We start from the raw sequence: 13,713 nt of genomic DNA, 5'->3' as shown, positions 1-13,713 counted from the left end.
GGATATACGTGTTGAAATTAAATAATGCTGTGATCAAGTTGTTGAGGTGCGTAGTGATCACTTATAAATAGGCCACATAGTGAAATGTTTTGCGTAACAGATGAGTCGTCAAATATAGGATCATATTTTACCGAGGATATTGATTCGATTTTGCGAGTCACCCCTAGCATTTGTACGCATTCGTTGTCACGAATCACATGCTTCGATTATAGTCAAATTTGACTACAGTTACTCACAATATGTTATCCGTGCTTGTAATTCAATTCAAAATTGCCGACTGTTGGTCATTTCAGATTTATTTGTACGTGAATATGCCTTTTGTTCGGCATTTTTTTGGTGTGTATTTTCTAGTTTATTTCAAATGTGATGTTGTCTGTAGTCGTAGTTACTAAGGCACATTCTTTAATTGGCGCCTGCATCCTATTTTAGGAAACAAGACATGATGGTGTCACTATTACAAATGTTCAGATTTGATGTCTTTGTGGGTTTCTTATCTCATATTTTAATACATTCACAATAATGCCTAAATTTGAACTGAGTTGTTATATATATATGAATAAATCAAATATGTTCAATTTGTTTAGTGATAACTAAGGAATATGTTCTTTTCGAAATATTGTGTTAATATATTTTTATTATATTAGCATAAAATACTTGAAGGTCAGTTATTGTTAGTTTGTCTTATTAAATGTGTTGTCCAGAAGTTGTGTGTGCCCAAAATGTAGGTATTATTCAGTAATTGAGTGTAGCTGAGTTGGCATTTACACACATTTTTTATTACATATTATCCAGTGGACGTGGACCTGAAAAGAGAAGAGAAGCGGGAGTTGGCTTTGCAGTCAAGACGACTTTGGATGGCAAGTTGGCTGGACCCCCAAAGGGTGAGAATTATCGCCTTATGACGATGAGACTCCCCCTTTCTCGTGGACAGAAGTACGTCACGTGCCTATTCCCCACCATGACCAACCCAGATGAGACCAAGGACAGGTTTTATGAAGACCTGAACACTGTCATCACTGCTGTTTCCCGTGCAGACAAACTCAACATTCTTGGTGATTTTAATGCGAGAGTTTGTCGTGATAGTGGCTCCTGGGAAAGAGTGGTCGGGAAGCATGCAACAGCAACGGTCTACTACTCTTCCAGACCTACGTTGAGCATGGTCTTCTGATCACCAACACAGTCTTCAACCTCTCTACCCGCAACAGGACTTCATAGATGCTTCCCCGCTCAAAGCACTGGCATCTCATTGACTATGTCATCGTAAGGAAGAGGGACAGGCAGGACGTATGAGTCATGAATACCATGTGTTTGACATACCACCACCTTGTTGTCTCCAAGCTCAACCTTTGCATCCAGCTCAGGTCTGCAGGGAGTGAACATCGAGCAGGCTTTTGCCTAAACCTTGGAGCAACGCTTAGACTCCACAGTGCTGGAAGGCCAGGATGTTGACACAGCGTGTGCCGCGCTCCGTGAGATGGTGTACACCACAGCCATGAGTGCCTTGCGCCAGCTACAAGGAAATACATGAGAAATATGATGAGAACTGCAAAGAGATCCAACAGCTGCTAGAGGAAAAGCGTTGTGCCTACAAAGCACATCTTCATGATCCAAAGTCAACATCAAAGAAAGACATGCTGAGCAATGTACGGAGCAACATTCGAGTGAAATTGCGCCAGGTGCAGGATGAGATTCAGGGCTTTGCAGACAGGAATGACATTAAGCGCTTCTACGACAGCTTGAAGGAAGTCTATGGCCCCACCACCTCAGGAAGACTGTCTCCTCTCCTCAGTGCTGATGTTCAACCCTTATCACTGACAAGGAGAAGGTTTTGGAGAGATGTGCGGAACACTTCGACAGCGTCCTGAATAGGCCTTCCACCATCAACAATGATGCTATTGGCTATCGGCTTCCCAGAGTCAATGGTGGAGAAACCATGGACGCCCTGCCCACCTTGGATGAGATTACAGAAAGCAGTCCGACTACTTTCCAGTGGCAAAGCACCTGGTTTGGTTCCATCCCAGTTGAAATCTATAATGAGGGAGGCACGGCCGTGGTTGAGAAACTCCACCAACTGTTTCAGCCTATCTGACAGCACGAGACAGTGACACATGACTTCAAGAACGCCTCCATCATCCGCCTCTACAAGCACAAAGGAAACTGCCAAAATCAAGTCTACAACAATCATCACTGAATTTTACTGCTGTCCATTGCTAGCAAGATCCTGCCTAGAGTTCTGCTCAACTGCCTCTTCATGCACTTGTAGAAAGGCCTCCTACATGAGATCCAGTGTGGCTTACGGAAAGAGCGTGGGACTATGGTGTTTGCTGCCCGACAGCTACAGGAGAAGTGTCAAGGACAGAACGCCGAAACTCCACCTATGTCGATCTGACCAAGGCCTTCGAGAGAGGGTCTTTGTAGAATAATGGCGAAGTACGGATGCCCCAGAAAGTTCATCACCATCGTGCAACAGCTACACGACGGCATTCTGGCAAGAGACCAGGACAACGGAGAGATGACTCCTCCATTCCCTGTCTCCAACAGAGTGAAACAAGGCTGCATCCTTGCTCCCACCTTGTTCCGCCTCATGTTCTCAGCCATGCTGACAGATGCATTCAGAGACACTGACATGGGCATCGTCATCAACTAAAAGATGGATGGTTCAATGTTCAACCTCAGGAGGCTTCAAGCAAAAATCAAGGTTACAACTGACACCATCAATGACCTCCTGTTTTCCGATAACTGTGCCCTCAACTCTGCCACTGAATCGGACATGCAACACATTTCTATGGGTTATCTTGCAAAAAACAGTTGTGGTTTCTTATTTACAGGTGTTTGAACTGAGTCAGATGTGCTGTTGTTTGTATTTGAAAAGTCGCACACCAAAGGAGACTTTTGATGAAATGCAGGAAACTTATGGTGATAATGCCCCATTCTATGACCTTGTAAAACGCTGGCATCGTGTATAAAAACATGGCCGGAAGTATGTGGAAACTGCTTCCAGACCTGGTCGTCCCTCTTCTGCCATTGATGAGGCATCTGTCCGTCAAGTTGACGCAGCCATTTTTGAAGATCGACGCATTACTGTTCGTCAAATAGCCCAATGGGTCAAGATTAGTACAGGGTATGTGGTATCATTCATGAACATTTGCATATGCATAAGGTGTCTGCCAGATGGATTTTTCACACCTTTCCAGATGCAAGAACACGTCCAATGCTCGAGGATGAATTTGGAGATGTGCCAAGAAGACTGATTACACAGGATGAAACTTGGGTCCATCACTATGAGATCAAAGCCCAGTCAATGCGGTGGACGCACTTGGAATTACCATTTCCAAAGTAGGCAAGGGTGCAGCCCTCCGTGGGCAAGGACATGCTCACAGTCTTCTAGGACCAGGACAGTGTAGTGATGACAGATTTCCTGGCAAAGGGTACTACAATTACAGGAGCCTCTTACATTTCACTTTTGATAAAATTAAGAGAAGCTATCAAAATCAAGAGGCGGGGCAAGATCAGCAAAGGTATCCTCCTCCTTCATGACAACACTCCGGTTCACAATTCGCATGTCACCAGATCAGAAGCATGGGCGTGTGGCTATGAAATCCACCCCCATTCCTCCTACTTTCCTGACCTTTCACCCGCTGACTTTCATCTTTGAAAGGAAAGCGTTTCCCAGATGATGCAGCCTTGACTTCTGACATGGTTGGAGGACCAACCTGGGGGTGTTCTACAAAAACGGTGTCCAGAGCTGCATTAAACAATGGGAGAAATGAATAACACTGGGGGGTTCCTATGTAGAGAATGACTAATAACTGTGCCTAGTTTTATTAATCTCCTGCTATGTGAAATGGGTCAGGGGCATTACTTATTGAACACGGCTCGTATTTAACATGAATATCGATGTACCTAAAGGACACCGGCTTCCTAACTGGCCAACTTTTCTTGCATAGAATGGGTAATTATAAGTGCATATCACATATTTGCTATTCCTGTGCCAAACGCCAAATACACACATTGACTAACATTTACTGAGATACTTCACTTGTTCTAACAATATGTGGGTGTAACGATTTGAACTTACACCTCGTATAACATATAGTTAAATAGCTTTATTATAATCAAATTACAACTACTGAAGACAGGTGATTAGTTCAGGTGAAATGTTATTAAATACACCGACCTATACCTTTGGACATAAAACGATAACTTGACGTTGACATAGTAGAGGTCGGCGTACACATAATGCTTCTTCAATTGACAAGTGAGATTACATGTGTGGTAGTTAATTAATACCAAATCCAAATAAAATACTTATTAACAGACGGCAACAGCATATAGCAATGTCAACGACATGGGCGGAATCGATCATATGATTGAGCTATGTATAATTATCGAAAAAGCTCTATTGCAAAACAACTGTAATTTTACAAGAAAGAAACAATGTCTAACTTGAGTATTAAACATCACATTTATTTAAACATTTAAGTATTTTTTTACAATGTTCAGAATTGATATAGCTCACTTGTTTATTCTGACAAATATGTGAGTATTCACACAGTAAAACATTACTTTTCAAACATACACGAAAACACTATTGCTATTTTTAGACGCCAAATTGATTAGAATGCATTAATTGTTATAGACGTAATACCCCTCGATGTACGTGGAAAATTAGATTCCCGGAAAGGTCTTTTCACCAGCTTCTCTTTCGTGCAGATGTTCTATTATACTTTTCAACTAGATCTTTGATTCTCATCGTCCGATGTTCCAGAAGATTCAGCATCGTGGTTTTCACTTGAGAGAAATATCGTTTAATTATTGATATGATAACCAGATGGTTTTTTTTGTCTTTATATTGTTATGATCATTTGTTCACAGCAAACAAATTTAGTATAATCTAAATACTACAATTCCATGTAAAATAATAGCTGTTCTATACCCACCATGTACACTTGACTGTTCGTTTCAATTTATTTTTCAAGTCATTCAAGTCCAGAAAATAGAGTGTCTTCTTTCTCCCCTTGAAAGAGAAATATCGTGTCTTTAGTATATAACCGAGAATATAACTTTGATATAGCATAAACGGTGCTTACCCAATCTGTAAGGTGTGTTCTAGAATTGGTTTTCCAGTTACTATTGGTCGTTCCAGTCATTAACTGTTGTGGTATCCATTCAATATAGCTATACCAGAAAAAGAATAAATGAGCACACTCTCTGACATATTTTTGAATATATTTTAAAGGATGTTGGTAAAAAATATTTAAATATCTTTCCAATTTCACCATACCTTTTCTTTGAATGTAACCTCGATTACATCTTCTCTCTCTTCCTCGTCGACGCTATATTCGTCTGCATAGGGATTTTCGTATTCGCGAATATCTTTGCTGAATTCCTCTCGTTTTTCGTCAGATAATTTGTCCTCCATGATTAGAATAATCTTCGATCTTTGCATCATTGCATTTGAACTAGCTTTGTCATATATGCTGTGAACAAATGTTATAATATATGTTACAATTGGAGGAATTAATTGTAGTAATCAAGTAGAACATATATCGGATATACCTTTATCAGTTCATTACATCGTAGCAGCTGATCGTCATCAGCCAATCTACAAGCAGTGCAATGAAATCTTAATCAAATTGATGACACAAACAGTGAACATAACGTCATTTTATTGTTAACAGCACGTCTGTTGTCTTTCCCATACAAATGCGTCAATATCAAGTAATTTAACCATATTTTGTTGGTATGGCAAACCCTCAGAAATGTGACATGATAAAAGTAACAGGATTAACGACACTTCAGTAGTGTATATCTACGTATTAATTGTGTTTTATATATTACCTTGCATTCTAATACTAATCTCAGCTAAGGTAGAGGGAAATTCATTTTTTTAATTAAAGGAAGTAACATTTCAGAGGCTGTGGTGGACCAGAGAGAGGCTGTTTGGTTTGGTTAATTTATTCAGTAGTTGTATAACGCTTTTTCCACCAAAACAACAAAGTATCAATGCGTAAACGACTTCCGAAGTCAGAAGTGGCAAAGACGATCTTTCTGCGTGTTAGATGTGAAGTGATGGTCTCTCAGATACCATTCTCAAGGAACATCTTAAACACCCCTGGTTTCTTTGAGACTAGTATTACGCTTAACGTCATCACGGCGCGTAACGCTCAGATAGCAGGCTCGGTGAATATAGATGTATCTTCTCCACTTGCATGTATTTTTAAAGTGTAAAGCTAGCATGCTAATTATGAAATCGTAATACATTTCGTTGTAAGTTTTCTTGTGGTCAAAGATAGACAACTAACTAGCTCAGTAAGTTTAGCATCGGTGCATCTTTTCCACATAGCATGCGATCGTAAATCCAAAAGGAAAGCACGGGTCACGGTTAAACTATTCCTCGTTAATTCATGTCACCACCATGGTTAATATTTCGTAGAAGACTAATTCCAAAACAAAATTATTAGGAAAGGTTTGGCTAAAGTTGACCAACTCAGTCATTTCAATTTTCATAGAGATTATGCCACTAAAGTGTACAAATTAGTAAACTACTCTTCCTTTCTGACGTATCTTACCTGGAAAACCTGTAAGACAACATGGCAATGAGCAGATTCAGGTATATTATAGCTGCTATAGCCAGATAGGTCCCAACCAAAAGATCTGCCATAACACGATGTATATCCCGCAATTCCTGCAGTGGGACATTGATTTTATATTAATGGGCGAGGAGATATAGTATCATGTGTAAACGTGGCGACGATCGATTGATTTTCAGAAGGTATGCATCTGCCGCATATAGTAAACTTGTCTCTGTTCAAAATGATGGTGAATGATGTTGTTTGCTAATACAACTCATCTTTGATAAATTTAATTCTCAAAAGAAACTGTTCAAAATCAAATATAATCAGAGATTTTGAATGACAAATACTGCGAGAGTTTTTTCTTGAATGCCGTGCAAGGTCACAAAAAAGACTTAATTGATGTTCCTATTTATATCGACTATTATGATAATTATTAATATAATAGACGATGTATATATCAACATAAATTCAGTACCAAGTTTCCGATGTTAAGTCATTTGTTGCAGACATACACAAGTCATGGTATTATGAAAATTCCAAAATTAAATTAATGAATTCGAGTTGGATTTTAAAAAACTCACCCTATAATTATAGTCATCCACTAGTGCCATGCGGAACAGAGTGAATATAGTTGCACTAACTGACTCGTAAAATTCAGTACCCCCAAATATCATCCAAAATGAGCACGCTGAGAAGGTATAAAAAGCAACATTATTATTATTGCGATTAGATAATTAAAACTCACTACAAAATATGGATATTCTACAGTTTGAATGTTTCATCAAACAAAAAGTAGATAAACTATTACGTTTCCGACACTCAAAGACACAAAAAAGATTCATGATTTGAAAACCAGTTCAAGTACCCCAACGTTATTTCCTCAAACGAAAGTGTCTTAGACGCGCCCATCCCATTTATTCTGCGTTACCAAACACATCGTTGATTCAAAATAATATCCATTTTCTATTTAATATTTAGGTAGGATGAAATATTAATAAGCGACTTACTATACGGTAAAAAAAACACTAAGGCAAGCCCTATAAATTTAATAATATCTATGATAATACCATAGATTACAGCGATGAAAGGACCTTGAATAAAAATAGTATATTAATATTATTGTAGCAGACAGTTATAACCAGTGGTGAAACAAATAGTATTGTCAATATTTGAAAAATTTAGATTGAATCGTACCATTCCTAATATCAAATTTGGACAAGTGTGTGCCCTTTTTTGTATTAGACACGTGAATGTGAGCGAATTAGGCTTCCGTCTGAAAAGAGATATTTTGTGTTTCGAAAAGTATGGGATCATTTTCTTTCATTATTGTCCTAGTCAAGATTGACATAGTCACTCATACATTACGACAACACAGTCACATGCAGTTGTCAATTGGAACGTATTTGCCTTCAGCCATTAACGTCAGTTTGATATTAAGAAGGCGATATAAGATGATGTGAATAATGGAATGGCGTATTGTAGCGTCGATGTTGATAATATTCATGATTGTATCCAGAATGGTAAAGTAATGCATAACATGTTATATTAGTACCACGTGTTTTGTATATTCTTGAACTCATCATTGTCGATATGATATGAAGAGAATAACTGAGTCGAGTTATTTAGTTTAAATCTTACCCAAGGGTGTGAAAGGTCTGATTGGCTTGAATAATCGAAACCAAACAAAAAGAATTGTGAATGCAAACCATCCCAAATGCATCTTCCCTGCCACGCTTTCATTTTCCCAGTGGTCGGCGTCATCTTCATCTTCATTCGTGTCATTGTGCTGTGGGTGACATAGTTCATCTGATGCAATGCCAATATCTACCAAATGAGTTAAAACTACCACCATCAGGAGAAAATACACAAACCAATCGAAGTAATTCCTGAAAACAATATGTTGAATAATTGTTCATTTGTATATAGTAGAATTCGGTAATTAGTTGTATGTGACACATGGAAATATATTCTATCGTGAAACACGTTTGTATATCGCACTCTGGTGATCCTTGTCAACTGTTTGGTACACGGTAAATTAATTATGTTATTCTTCCATATACTATTTACAAACTTATAACTCACTACATGCATGCAGTTTAGCGTTTAGGTACATTACACAAAAATGTTATTTTTAGTAATGAGAATAGCATGACTCTGGTTCAACCACAATAACATCAATCACAGAAACATTACTATAATATAAACAGGCAGTGGGATGCGGAGTAACATCAGGCAATTACGCCTCGTAATAAAAGCAGACGCGTACTTCTTACTCTATAACGCACTGACATTGTTCGAGTCAGTTTAAATAACAACCAGCAGAGACGAATACATTGGTGAAAACAATATAATTACAGGCACACTACGAACTTGTACACATGCAACAAACGGGATTTGAACTTGCGACACGGCAAATGTAACTAGCCATTGTAAACAGTCCAATGTTAGTCCAATGGCTAACGTTTGCGATGATCGAATATTTCGGTGATTTAGTTAAACATTAAAAAAATTAAATGTTAAAAAATGTGTACTGCTGTGACAGTAAGATATCATCAATCGTGTTTTTTGTATAATCTTTCAATAGATGGCCAACTTACCAATAATCATAAAAGTATGGCGGGAACCTATTCTTGATACTTGGTTCTGGTTTAAAAGTTTCTTGTTTTTCATACATATCAAGACTCTTATGTATACGCTTTAGCAATACAGCCAAATTCTGCGATGTATATTTGAAGAAAACACATATTATCACGAAATGAATGTATTCATTAGTCGTGTCAATCCAATGATGGTACGCTGTTATACTATAGTTACTTTCACACTGAAATATGCGTTTTTAATACTGGTATAGCGGTCTAACAATACAAAGTGTTATGAACAAAGTAACATACAGATTCAAAAAAATATTAAGTGTATAGAGCCAACTCTAATCGTTTATATTGCGTTTCAACAAATAAACAAGGTAATTCATAGAAAAGAATGGCATGTTAAAAAAATGTAGTCATGATTCAGTGATACACTACCCTCTGAGGGTCACTCTAACGTAAGTAACATTTTTGTTAGCACGTATTTGAAACACGTTTAGGTCAATTTAATGTGTGTATGCTTGTGCGATTAGCTAAATAAACGAACAAGAAACAGTTATTAAGTTTAGCAATAATAAAGTACCCTGTGTCGTTTCAATCCGGTTTCAATGAGAAATTATTTATTGTTAAATCTGAATAAACAAATTACAAATTCATAACATCACCTCCACTCTTTTATTGGATCTCTTATATTCATGACATTCCTTGATAATGAACCAAATTGTGCATCCAATAGCAATCGCCTGAGAATAGAGTTACAATAGATTGTTAAGATAACATATTTATCTGATCTGGTAATGATGCCAATGACTTTCATCGAATGCGCCATCTTCGAATTACAAAAAGAATTATGCGTTTCTTACCCATAGTAACACACGCAACAAGTCGAACGGAAATTCATAACATCCACGAGCATGAGGTTTTATCATTGCTAAATTCCACCACAACATAGCAAATATTATGTTGAAGATTAAATCTTTTATTGCTTCCCTCCTAAAAGAAACAATAAAACACTAGTTATTTTGATGATTCACAATTCAAATTCATTTATTATTATACATCTGTCACCGTAACGCCATAAGTTACAGCGTGCTGTAATTTTACGGGGTATTTTCATCCTGCCATATAAGGAAATGCGAATTCCAAATATGAAATGAATACACGCGTAAGCGTCCTCTAATAATAAAAACAAACATGGCTACCACCAGGGTTTGACTGGACTCCACAAAAAGAAGTTCGCTTGTTCTGTTCTAAACTTTTTGCATTCTCATAATGTATTCTTGAGGGAAAAGATGCGCGTCGGTAGATACTCCCGATGTACTCTCTTCGTTCAACCTTTAAGGTATTCTAATAACCTCTTATTATCCTGAAAAAAATTGCTGGGAACTCTGTCGTCGTACCGAACTTCTGCCATGCATACATCTGGGGAACGCCATCGTAAGAATGTGATGGTAATTTGAGGAGATATTATATAAATGACAGCCTAGCGTCTTCCACGGAGAATTTGGAGAACGCCGTAGTGAGAACATGGTGAAAACACAGTAAAGAATTACCAGGCAAACTTTTTCCACTTCCGTTTACTAATTTGTTTTATAACGGGATGATCGATGCGTTCAAAGAGATTATTATCAACAATAACTTGCAGCTGCAAAAAAAGAAATATGACATGTAATATCACAGTCTATTATATAATAACATGTAATAACAAAGCCTGGTACCGCGATACAAAACATAGATTAGTAGAAAATGAGCTATTGATTAGGTTGTACCATTGTACACTAGTATGTGGTAAATAATGATCAAGTTATTATCAAATGTATAAGTCGAAACTAATAACTCAAATATTTCATACCGGGCTTCGTGCATAACCTGAAACGAAATCGAAAATATTTAGCTTGTTAATAACACCAACATCCAACATAACTTAATAAACCAATCAACACTGATTCGTACACATACAGTAATGGAGTACAAAATTTCATTTAAAATATAGCTACTTGATAGCTACTTACAAATTACGAAACAACGAATGGTTTAGCCACGTTACCTTTTAGTCCACCCACTCGCCAAACTAAACCTCTATACATTCACAATACTGAATAGGTATTCCAATAGAAAATGATATAGTTTGGGTGAATTGAATCACTTAAAATTTAGTCACAAAGTTGGGACCCATTCTATGTTTGAACTTAATAGATAAATAGATTGTCATAGATTGTATTATTATTCCTTCGATATGCTAAAACCAGGACTATAAGACGCATTATCAATGAAAAATTACACCCTAAAAATAAATACTAAAATAAAGTAACAAAACACAGAGATGTTATAGAGAATATATTGAAATGTTTTTTTTAGTATGTAACTAAAAATTATCACTCACCTTTCTTATTTTTCCTTTCCGGTTCCAATATATCTAGCTGATATTTCTGACAACGTTTATCAGAATCCTTCACATGCAGCTTGTCCAATGCACGTTTTGCCTACGTACATAACATTTCATCACTGTAAATTACAACGGTAAAAAAACTGAAAATAACGTATCTATCGCCACGCATAACGATATATATATATAGTCCTTACCAGTTTCAAAACAAATATTGGAAATTTGCTTTCATTGGCATTTGACATTTGACTACGCTGCCACTTAATTATTTGTAATCAGTGCGTGTGAAGCAAGATTTAATACGACAATAACATATAGTTTTAGACACTGTTTACAATTTGTCAAACACAATAACTGATAAATATCTAAGGAGCACAATGTCGGCTGCACATGACTAATATTTATTTCTATAAAGTTACGCTGTCGTGTGTTAGTATTCGAGTAATTGGTGTTAATGTACAAATTTAAATTGACTTAAGATTGGGCATCACTATAAGATAAATCTAAAGGAAACTTAAAGACACAAATAGCTTACCATGTGTACCATATTCGCATTTAACATAAAAGTAATACATGACTCGTTGTTTTCATCAATTATGTCTACGTTGGCCCCTTTGTCTAGCAGCAGCCTGCAAACCTTGGTGTGATCTGTGAAATAAAAAAAAAGAGTAGTTGCAAAAAAAAATTCTCGTTATGCGAGTTTATTTTTTTTATTGCAACTGGGTACAAGAAATACAATTTATATCTACATAAAATGCACCAACTCAAAGCCAAAACAAATCAAAACGAAGAAATCAATTAGCTTATCCCTGCTGGTCACGATATTGAAGTATCCATGCCAATCACTTACCCACCCCTAGAGATAACTATTATACAGATCCACCTACTTTTAATGGCTGCAAGCATCAATGGTGTTCGACCATGTTTATCTTGCGCATCGATTTTTTCTGTTTTCAACAGTGTAATTATGTTGTCATATTCACCATTATATGCTGCCCGATGGAGTGAATCTGGTTCCTTATCTATATGGAATGCTATGTACATAGAAAACTGTTAAAATCAGGCGATTATCTACGACGTGACATTTTAAAATTACTCGTTGTAGTAAAAACAAAATGAAATTTCATACACATTTTGCGTCCATTGACATCTGCCCGTGTATGAAAATCAAAATCTATCAATATTTCAAATGACAATTGTGCATGAAACTAAAACGGCGCATGCAGTGATGCCTTTCGCAATTTTAATCCACCGTTCTATACAATTTCTTGTAGAGTTATTTATGTATTGCATTAATAAATGATACTGAATGCGAATTTAAATGGTATTAATGAACAAAATAGAAAATCCGGCGATTTGTTTCATTTGTAAATGAAAACAAATCATTGGTTGCATGTTTAACAAATCCACAACCATCTTCTATATGCGTTGTGTTGACTCACAAATGTAATGCATATATTTCAAAAACCTTTTCCCATTGACGGTATGCATACATTTTGAAATATTTTAGTTATTATGATATCAGAATAATGTATTTGCCATTTATTACTTATTAATAAATTACCTGGATTGGTTATTGTTGACCTCGTTGACTGCCAGTACCAGTCTGCTATGTTTACTATTGCAAGTATCGGTGTAATTGAATGGGTTTCATAAATAAGTACATTCAACATGTGTTATAATGCTTCTTACTATTTGATTTAAAAAATAGTCTAATTATATATATTTTTTTTTAAAGTTGACCTTACTTTTCAAATTTTAAAACTGTCATCTAATGGGAGTTGAATTCAATGTGCGACATTACTCAACATAAGAAATGATTTACAACATCGTTAATGGTAGAGATGTATTTACCTGACTGTATCTTTGTTTCGTTTTGTCTTTCTTCTTCCGGTTCGTTATTATCGTCATCCGGTGATACTTTATTACCTTTCATCATGCTGTTGCTGCTATTGATTCTAGAAAACAATTTCTTTTTGTGTTATAGTCATAGCAACGTGGTTAATCTACATAAATATAAACGAGAATATTGTAATGTTTAATATTTATTTATTGTTTACTTGTAGATGAGTTGACGGATGCGACATTGTGCGCGGATGACAGATTTGTAAATTACTGGTATGACAGATGACTAAGAACCTGAATTTGATTTCAGGAAGGCTAC

At 36.5% G+C, this 13,713-nt stretch overlaps 1 protein-coding gene and 2 long non-coding RNA genes across 3 annotated transcripts; all 3 read right to left on the bottom strand.

Annotated features, from left to right (window-relative positions):
• Nucleotides 1–4,442: 4,442 nt before the first annotated feature.
• LOC146731952 (uncharacterized) lies at nucleotides 4,443–5,020 on the bottom strand. Its single transcript, XR_014927070.1, has 2 exons — nucleotides 4,941–5,020; nucleotides 4,443–4,791 (listed from the first exon to the last, which is right to left on the bottom strand). It is a non-coding gene; the product is annotated as an uncharacterized LOC146731952 (long non-coding RNA).
• Nucleotides 5,021–5,275: 255 nt separating this feature from the next.
• On the bottom strand, nucleotides 5,276–7,252 carry LOC146731951 (uncharacterized). Its single transcript, XM_085493015.1, has 3 exons — nucleotides 7,160–7,252; nucleotides 6,573–6,688; nucleotides 5,276–5,480 (listed from the first exon to the last, which is right to left on the bottom strand). Exons 1-3 carry the CDS (start codon nucleotides 7,250–7,252, stop codon nucleotides 5,276–5,278), a joined length of 414 nt encoding a protein of 137 aa, XP_085349141.1.
• A 4,316-nt stretch (nucleotides 7,253–11,568) lies between these two features.
• On the bottom strand, nucleotides 11,569–12,173 carry LOC146731950 (uncharacterized). The gene is made up of 2 exons (XR_014926971.1): nucleotides 12,085–12,173; nucleotides 11,569–11,646 (listed from the first exon to the last, which is right to left on the bottom strand). It is a non-coding gene; the product is annotated as an uncharacterized LOC146731950 (long non-coding RNA).
• Nucleotides 12,174–13,713: the final 1,540 nt, after the last annotated feature.

The sequence above is a fragment of the Saccoglossus kowalevskii genome, chromosome 18 (genome assembly GCF_978046115.1).
Source record: "Saccoglossus kowalevskii chromosome 18, keSacKowa6.1, whole genome shotgun sequence".
NCBI lineage: Eukaryota > Metazoa > Hemichordata > Enteropneusta > Harrimaniidae > Saccoglossus > Saccoglossus kowalevskii.
Note: the sequence above shows the minus strand (reverse complement) of the source record. Positions and strands in the feature narration are given on the sequence as shown.